Here is a 9,035-nt window from a genome sequence, read left to right on the forward strand (position 1 = left end):
TCCTGCCAATCCCATGAGCCATCAGGGGACTGCTGACATTGGATTCATTCTTATATTCCTTGAGCTAACCTTTAATTCATTCAGTTGTGCATCTAACAGCCTGTGGTTTTCCTGCTTCCTGTTTGTCACAGGTTGCTTCCCTAGATAGCCCAGCCCAGGGCAATGCCCCACAAAGCAGCCGTCCAGGAAAAATGATGTTTCATTGGGTATACCTGCTGCGCAAGGCCTCTTTAAAAATTTAAAAGGCAGAGAAATTCAACCTGGGCTCAAATTCTAACTTAGGTAATATTTATGAATTTTAATCCATTCCTTTTTCCATAACGCCTACATATGATCATAGAATATCATTAAGGGTGCAGGAGAAGAAATATATTTAAAGATCCTGGAATATGTAACTCGTTCAGCAAATGGAAACCTGATTCTGAATAGGGTTAAAGAGTCTGAACATCAACCTATACAGGCTAAAAGGTGGAGTAAAGTTTATGAGCAAGGAAAGGATATGAGGAAATTCATTTTTTGTAAGTTCCACATGGTGGTTGTAACCCTAACCTAAACTCTTACAGTCCCCTGCTTTTCACTACCAGAAGACCATGGTTCCAGACTGGGTATCAGTCCAAACTGCGTTATAGAACATCAGAATGCAAGTGCTCAGGTGGTTCAGCATCCCATCTGACACCCCACAGCACCACCCCATCCCCTGGGTGGGGCACTGCTGCCATCATGAACAATGTGCAGTGTTTATCATGGACCTTTTGATCCCTCCCCGCTTGTTCCGCATTCCCAGGACTGTTCTCTCCCTCCCCAGCTTTGGCGCTTGGCTCATTTTCCTGTTTACAGCTTCTCTGACGTGACACTTAGCACAGCTTGGAGGCTTGACCTCTTTGGCTTCCTCTTCCCCTTCATGAACTTTACTCAATCTTCAGACAATGGGGCTTCATTCAACATTGGGAAAATGTGATTTCAGGGCGCCTTCCTTCAGGAAGCCTTGCTGCAACATTCTAGCCCAGAGTCATGAGCTAAACTTGAAGTAGTTCAAATTCTAGTTTCCTGGTAAATAAGTTGGTATTCTTTACCTCTAGATAGATATTCCCTGAAGCATGCTCAAAATTGTGATTCCAATGGCAACAGGACACATTTTATTTTTAAATACACATTGTCTAAAACTAGTATCTACCTTTCTGCACACAGGATGAGTTCAATGTGATTCTGCAAACACTGAACAGCTGCAAACTGGAAATAGGAATTTACTAAGAGAATCACAATGCACAATAACAGAAAAAGTCTTTGTTTCTTAATGTGAATGTCAAGTCATATGAAGAAACAACCCATTTTAAGAACATCTGGCCATAAGTATTATTCAATTTAAGTAATTCAAAATGTTTACAAGGAAACTTCCTTATTAAGCACTAATCTGTACACAGGGTTATGAATTGTGTTGAAAGATGAATGTGTATAGAAATGACAAAGAGTTAGGAAGAAAAATGATTCTCTCAGGGAGCAACATATTAACATAGGAACAGATGTGGCTGTTTTTCCAGAACCATCCCATCCCTTGGCCTCTGGAGCTGCTGGGCTTCCAGGAGTCCATAGTCCCTCTGTCCGTCCCCACCCCCCACCACCCGCCAAGCAAAGCAAAGGAAAAAGGCGCTCAGTCAAAGTTATCCACCCTTTCCTCGAACAGCTATCTCCAAACAAATCTCTGCTCTCAGGGTGGCTGGATCACACCATTGTCTCTTACACAGTCAAACTCCCCGTCTCCTAATCACTTCAAATCCTACCATCCTTGCATGCAGATACACCATGTTCTGCAAAGCCTCCTGTCGCTTCTCCCAACCCCTCATATCTCTCTCTGTCTCTGAGTCTCCTCTGTATATGTGGTGTCTCAGGGGCTCTCAATGTGTGCTTCCCATTATTTCCTTTAAAAGCCCCTAAAATGCAGTGTCTTAGTCCCAACTGAGACCTACTAAATCCAAAATCCCAATCTATGTTGGAACAAGCCTTTCAGGAAATGTTGTTTCACCATGAAGTTTCAGAACCACAGGTGTGTATCATTCCACTTGGTACTGTATCTTAGTCCTGGCCCATCTGCCTCCAAAGGCCATACAAGCCCACATTTGGCACAGGCATGGCTTCTTATTAAAACTGACCATTTTCTGTCTGCCAGTCATTGTGCTGGGCTCTGCATGTTAACATTCATTTATTCGCTTTTTATTTTTTTATTTAAACTTTATTGGCATTTTAATTCATTTACCATACAACTCGATGGTTGAAATATATTCAAAAGAGTTGTGCAATCAGCATTCGTCTACTCTTGAGGAGCCCTGGTGGCATAGTGGGTTATGTGTGAGGCTGCTGACCACAAGGTCAGAACTTTGAAACCACCAGCCACCCTGCATGCAAGAAGGACTGAGGTTTTCTACTTCTGTCCAGAGTTACAGTCTTGGAAACCCACCGGGGCAGTGAGACTCTGTCCTACAGGGCCAGGGTCAGTATGAGTTGGAATCTTCTCAATGGCAGTGAGTTTTTGTTTGGGCCTGGATTTTGCTTTTGGTTTATTCTTGACCATAATTCCCTTCAGTGTGGCTTTCCAATTCTATACTATATGTTTCTGTTTACCCTGAATAAATTATTCAAGATAAAGAAGTGCTTTCTATCATTATTGACCATGCTGGGCACAGGTAAATGCCCCATACTAATACATTTATTTTTGATCCCTTAATATGTGGTATTGTTCAGCACTTTCATATATCATTTCCTTCATCCCTCATAGTGACCCTGAGATGTCAATAGTTTGCTATTATGCCAGTGTGATGGACAAGGACAGATAGGAAGAGGGTGACAGTAACTTTCTCTAACATGAACCACTGTGTCTGCACAGCCCTAAAGAAGAAACATTTGATCACTGTGTTAGTCTGGGTAGACTGGAGAAGCAAATTCATTAACATGTATATGTATATAAGAGAGAGTTTTATATAAAGGGTAATTGTACATTAAGAAAACATCCTAACCCAGTCCAGTCCCAGGCCATAAGTCTGATGTTAGCCCATATACCAATCTATAAAGTCCTCTTCAGACTCACAAGACACATGCAATGAAGCCAAATGCAATACGATCACAGGCCAGTGGGTAGAAAGCCTTTGGGTCCAGTGGCGTTGTAAGTGTATCAGCGCTGGCAGGGGTCTCTCTGTGGCTTCTCCAGCTCAGAGGTCTGGTTGCACCCATGTGGCTTGTCCGCCTCAGAGCACTGGGGTATGTTCCCTGTGCCTTGTCAGCTGCAGTGTCTCCAGGGAACAGCAGAGAGAGAACTGTCTCCCACTCCGCGGAGTAAGGACCGGATCTCCCAGAATTCTCAGGAGAAGGCCACGCCCACACAGAGGTCTCATTGGCTATGATCTGATTGACAAGCTAGACTCCATTCCTACACTCTTAATCCTCAAATTGACAAACGATTATATATCTACCACAATCACCACATCGTAACAACTCTGCAGATCTTTCTGGATGTCCTGCTAATGAAGCCTCTCTAGATTTGTAGATACAGAAGGCAACTGACATTTAGTTTTGCTTTGGAATTTCCATGGCTTGATTTGAATGTCTCCACTGTAGACAGCAACATTAGCAACAGTAGAAATATGCTGAACATGCACGGTATAAAGTCTGCTACAGAGCCAATGACTTATCCAATGAATGCATGGTCTCAATATTCTTTAGGAAGGTTCTTGAGTCACTGCTCCAAAACAAATGCTATCTACAACTTCATGGTCATTTGTTTAGTTGTTTACTCTTTCTAACAATCATAATCCTAGGTCTTTACCTAGTGTATTAGTCTGGGTATTTTAGAGAAACAAATCCACAGAAACCCATATGTATACGAGAGAGTTTTATATAAAGGGTAAGTGCACATCAAGGAAACATCCCAACCCAGTGCTGCCTAAGCCCACAAGTCCAATATTAGCCCATATGTCCGACACCGATCTACAAAGTCCTCCTCCATCTCACAAAACACACACTATGACATTGACTGCAGGAGGAAAGCCGAATCAGCACTGGCAGGGGTCTCCACATGGATACTCCAGCACCCAGGGCTGCATCAGGGTAGGTCCATGTGGCTTCTCCTCAAGGATGTCTCCCAGGAAGTGAGCCTTGCCAGCTGAAGCAGGGAACTAGCTAAGGCAGCTGCACCCTGGTCAGACCAACAGAGAGCAAAAGATCCGAGAACTAGAAAGGTGAGGCTCACCAAGCCATTTATCTCTCCGCCCTTCAATTAACTCCACATATGTTTATTGGCAAGGTTGGCACAATAAACTTTATCTCACCTAGCTTTGTTGATAGACTTTGTTTACATTAAAGGGACCCTGCTGTGCAGGGGCCTGAGTGTTGGGCTGCTAACAGCAAGGTCGATGGTTCAAGTCCAAAAGCCACTCCATGGAAAAAGATGAAGCTGTCTGCTCCCAGAAAGGGTTAGTCTCAGAAACCCACGGGGGCAGTTCTATGGGATTGCTATGAGTCAGAAAGGACTTGAGGGCAGTGAGTTTGAGTTTTGAGTAAGACCATGGCAAAAGGAACTGTACAGATAAGCACGGGAAGGAGGCTAAAATGATTCCTGGAGTAATGGAATAGACTTGGAGAAATCAATATGACCCTATGATTAGCTTAATACCCATAACAAGTGGGTACTCATAAAGATTTATAGATGCATATAGAGCTCCTATGAGTTGGTTATGAGCTGGAAACAATAGTAGTTAGTTTGTTTCATCTATTTATGAAAGCATGAGTAAATCTAGATACAAAATTACCCCTCTATCAACTGAGAACATCTAGAGCAGTGCTTCTCAACCTTTCTTATGCCGTGACCCTTTCATACAGTTTCCCATGTTGTGGTGAGCATCCCTCCCCCCGTCATAAAATTATTTTCGCTGCTACTTCATAACTAATTTTGCTACCGTTATGAACCGGGCCACCCTTCTGAAAGGGTGGTTCCCCCACCAAAGGGGTCGCAACCCACAGGTTGAGAATCGCTGGTCTAGAAGCAAGGCCACCTCAGTTTTCAGGGAGCACATGTGGTACACAGATATAGGTTTCTAATCTCTCATTCAAATAAAGGGGCCAGGGTCCCTGGGAGAAATGGCTGGTTCTAGAACAAGGGGAGGAAAATAGAACAGGTGCCCAGAGCATCTTACAGTGCTACAAAGTTTAAAAAGATGCTACCACAGTTATTAAAGAAACATGTAACCACTTTGAAGTTAGCATTTCCCCAAAATAGTGTTCTTCAGCATGTCGCTAAAATCTGAGAAACACTGAATCCTTAAAGTTGAACAAGGTTGCCTGTTTGTTTTTAACCAGTAAACTCCTGCATATCTTCAGTATACTAATGAACACTCTTCTACTCCAAGAATTATATATAGCAGAATTCATTTTGAGAGACAAAAAAAACAATTTTTTAAATACTACCACATAAAATTCAGTGGGGGGGTGATAAAAATAGTGTTTAAGCTGTGCTCTTGGTGATTTACATCTTAGTTATTTCACTATAACCGGCTTTCCTAAATTCAGATTCTGCAGAGGAGTTGAGGGATGGAGGGCAGGAGAAACACTAAGAGGCCCCGTGGAGGTGAGAGGGAGCATCAGCCTGTCTGAGCCACTGTTTTGGTTTTGTATTGGGCTGCTAGCCCTGGGATCTACTCCTGCAAAGAAAGAGCGGCAGGCACAGAAACCCACAGGGGCAGCTCTACCCTGGTCTGCAGGGTTGCAATGAGTCGTGGCCTCCACTCAGAGGCAGTGAGAGTGGGAGATCCAGCACAGATTCACTGGGGACAGTCACCGAGATGGAATGATGGGATGGCTTCAGGTGCTTCATACCTTTAAAAACACAAGGTGGAGGTGAGGAAGAATGCGAGTCACCAACAGGTGAACCCCCGAGGTGCAGAGTGGGTTGAGCCAAATGCTTGTTAACCTGCTTGCCTTTCTTTATGAAACCCGGCTCAGGGACGGGCCACTCGGAGCCCATGCCTCTCCCTCCATGAATTCAAACTGCTCTTCCTCCAGGCTCCATTTCCTGGGACCAGGGCACCAAAAGAGAAGTCCGGGGTTGGGAGAGGGGCAGGGGCATGGGGGCAAATCTCCCTGCAGTCAGTGCCAAGAGTTCTTGCAAATGCTGAGGTTGCGGGTCTAAGAAAGAAGCCCACGCCTATGTAGCAGAAAGTCTGCCAGAATGGCCTCAGAGAAATTCTACATGTCAGCTGAGCTGCGGCCTGAGGGCTTTCCTGCTGGCCTGCAGCAGAGGTAGCTGCTCAGCAGGCTGGGGAACAATTGGCATTCAGGATCGAGGGCTGACTCTTTCTTGAAAGACAAAAACAGTTGAAACAATCCTTCCCCAAAACATTCTGTATGCAAGCAAGCTTACTCTTTCTTGTGAGTTTCAGCATTAGTGTCTGCTCCCACAGATGGCCTGATGGCCTTCCCGAGCCCCATCTGGGAATGGCATGCGGAGGAAGAGACACAAAGGGCCTATTATTGAAGCACACATTTGTCTGTATAAGCATCACATCTCTGCTACCAGAGAGCAGTGCTCTAAAACCAAACATAAAGTCATTAAATTCAAAAGTGAATGGAATCTTACTTTCATCCCTCTTTTCAGGAGCATGGGGCCACAAAGCATGGCTTCTTTGCTTCTTTCTAGCTGCTAATGAACCACCCTGATGATTACTGCCAAACCTTGCTAGTGATGTGATGAGTCACTAGCCCCTAGAAATAACAGGGCACAATATTGACATGCAGGAGAAAGCTTACACAGCAGGGCCACTGATTTTAATTGATATTGGTCACAATCTCCCAAATAAAGAGCACGTTGCAGGGGAGGAGACTGGTTTGTGCTGTCCTGGGCAGTTTTTTCTGCTCCTTTAACTCGGTACTGGCTGTGGGCAAGAGTGGTTTGGGAAGCTGCCTTTGGCAAGTGCAGCATTCCTACAAGGCACAAACAGAAACCTTGTTGCTGGGACAACAGGCCTGGGAAATAATGGACTTGGTGCTTGTCACACCCTGTGTTTATGGATGAAGATGAAACGGAGTGTCTCTGTGAGGACTCAGCAAACCTGGCCCCCCGCAGCTCTGCTGCAGGATCACCGTGTGGCGGCATGACCTTGGAAGTCCGCCCTTCACCTACCTGGACCAGCACTGCAGCACCAGTGACTCTCCAGAAGAGATGTTTTCAGGATTTCTCTCAGCAGTTACTTTCTCCCAGCCAAGAGCCCCCACCCCCCACCCCCGCAGACCCTCCTGAAAATCTGCGTCTTAGCTCCTCCAGGAGAGGCTTTATGCAGTGACAGTGGAGGATCTTCCACAAGGGAGCAGCAGGAAACCATAACCTCGATGAGCTTCTGTATAAACAAGAAAGCTATGGCCCTGAGTCATGTCATTTAAACACTTGACTGCCCTCTCTTTTCTAAGGAAAATAGAGCACGGCCATCCAGTCCTTCCAAGTCAAGGGACCCCGAAGTGCTGAAGTGAGTGATCAGGGGCAGACTGCCAGCCTTTTCTCTGGCGGCACCTCTGCCTGGACTCACACCTGCTCCCCAGCAGCCCCCACACCCCATCACGCTCACCTGTCTGCTTCAACCAGGAAGCTGGAGCTAAGTAGTAGGGCAGTAGAATCACACTTTTATTAATATTAAGCAGCTGCTTTAATTTATTTGCTCTGACTCCAGGCAGGTTAAATAAAAAATGGAGACCTCCTAAGACATAGGGCAAAGGGACCAAGAAGCAATCATTCAAAGGGTACATGGAATATTGCAATGGTTTAAGGTCATGAAAGGTCAGGGTCTTATCCTTTCACCACATTTATCCAATCTGTATGCTGAACAAATAATCTAAGAAGTTGGACTATCTGAAGAAGAACTCAGTACCAGGATTGCAGGATTGCTCACTGACAACCTTCAACGTGCAAATTACGAAACCTGGCTTGCTGACAATGAGGGAGACTGAAGCACTTGCTGATGAAGGTGAAGGACCCCAGTCCTCAGCAGGGATTACAATTCAATGTAAGGCAAACAAAAGTCCTCCCAAATGGACCAATGAATGACAGCGTGATCAATGGAGAAAAGACTGAAATTGCCAAGGACTCTGTTGTACTCAGATCCACAATCGGTGTTCATGGAGGAAGTACAGTATTCAGGGAATCAAATGACATATGGCCTCGGGCAGATCTGCTACCCAAGACCTCTTTAAAGGATCGAAGAGCAAGGATGTCCCTTTGAGGACTAAGGTGCCCAAGGCATGATATTTTCCAGTTCGCTCCCGTGCAAGTAAAGTTAAACAATGCGTAAGGAAAACCAGAGGAGACAGTATGTATTTGAATTACGGCAAAGAATGTTGAAAGCACTAGGGACTGCCAGAAAAACGGACACATCTATCTTGAAAGAAGTGCAACCAGAATATTCCTTAAGAGCAGGACGGTGAGATTTGATCACATACCCTTTGGAAAGTTATCAGAAGAGACCGGTCTCTGGAAAGGGACATCATGCTCAATACAATAGATGGTCAGTGAACAAGATTAAGACCCTTAGTAAGAGGGACTGACCAGTGCTTTAGTGTAGATCAGATATAATAACTGTAAAGACACTGCAGGACCAGGCAGTGTTTTGCTCTGTTATATAGAGGGTTGCTATGTATCAGAACCAACTAGAAGGGACCTAACAACAACAAAAAGTCATACATCCAATGTAAGTAGATTTTTTTCTCTTGACTGTCTAATACCTCAATGTGGAGCAAGTAAGAGAAATAGGAAAACCTAAAAACAGAGGAAGCAGATAGATTATCTGAAGTAAAACCCAGTCCTAGAACTCTCTGAAGTGTTTAGAATAAATAAAGGGAAAAGGAATCCCAGTCCCAGACCTTAAGGTCTAGTTGGACCCTTGCACTTAACCCTTGCATGTAATGACCTACTTAAGTTTCAGAAGGGAGGACCATTAAGAGGCAATGGGCATTTATAGAGGTCTAGATAAAGACATGTACATATGCAAATATATTTATATGAGGAT

General features: G+C 44.6%; 1 protein-coding gene across 3 annotated transcripts in view; it reads right to left on the minus strand.

Moving 5' to 3' along the window:
* Positions 1-9,035, minus strand: part of RNF144A (ring finger protein 144A) — a 161,946-nt gene that overhangs the window by 70,559 nt on the left and 82,352 nt on the right. Inside the window, exon 1 of one of the 3 annotated variants that reach the window (XM_004696012.3) lies at positions 6,404-6,468. The exons of the other annotated variants lie outside the window; for them this stretch is intronic. Coding sequence (XP_004696069.2) covers positions 6,404-6,425 — 22 coding nt within the window. The 5' untranslated portion in view covers positions 6,426-6,468. Of the gene's footprint in view, positions 1-6,403; positions 6,469-9,035 lie in introns of those variants that run through there. 3 annotated transcript variants of the gene reach the window in all.

The sequence above is a fragment of the Echinops telfairi genome, unplaced genomic scaffold (assembly GCF_000313985.2).
Source record: "Echinops telfairi isolate 266 unplaced genomic scaffold, ASM31398v2 ScPeMD7_9;HRSCAF=40, whole genome shotgun sequence".
NCBI lineage: Eukaryota > Metazoa > Chordata > Mammalia > Afrosoricida > Tenrecidae > Echinops > Echinops telfairi.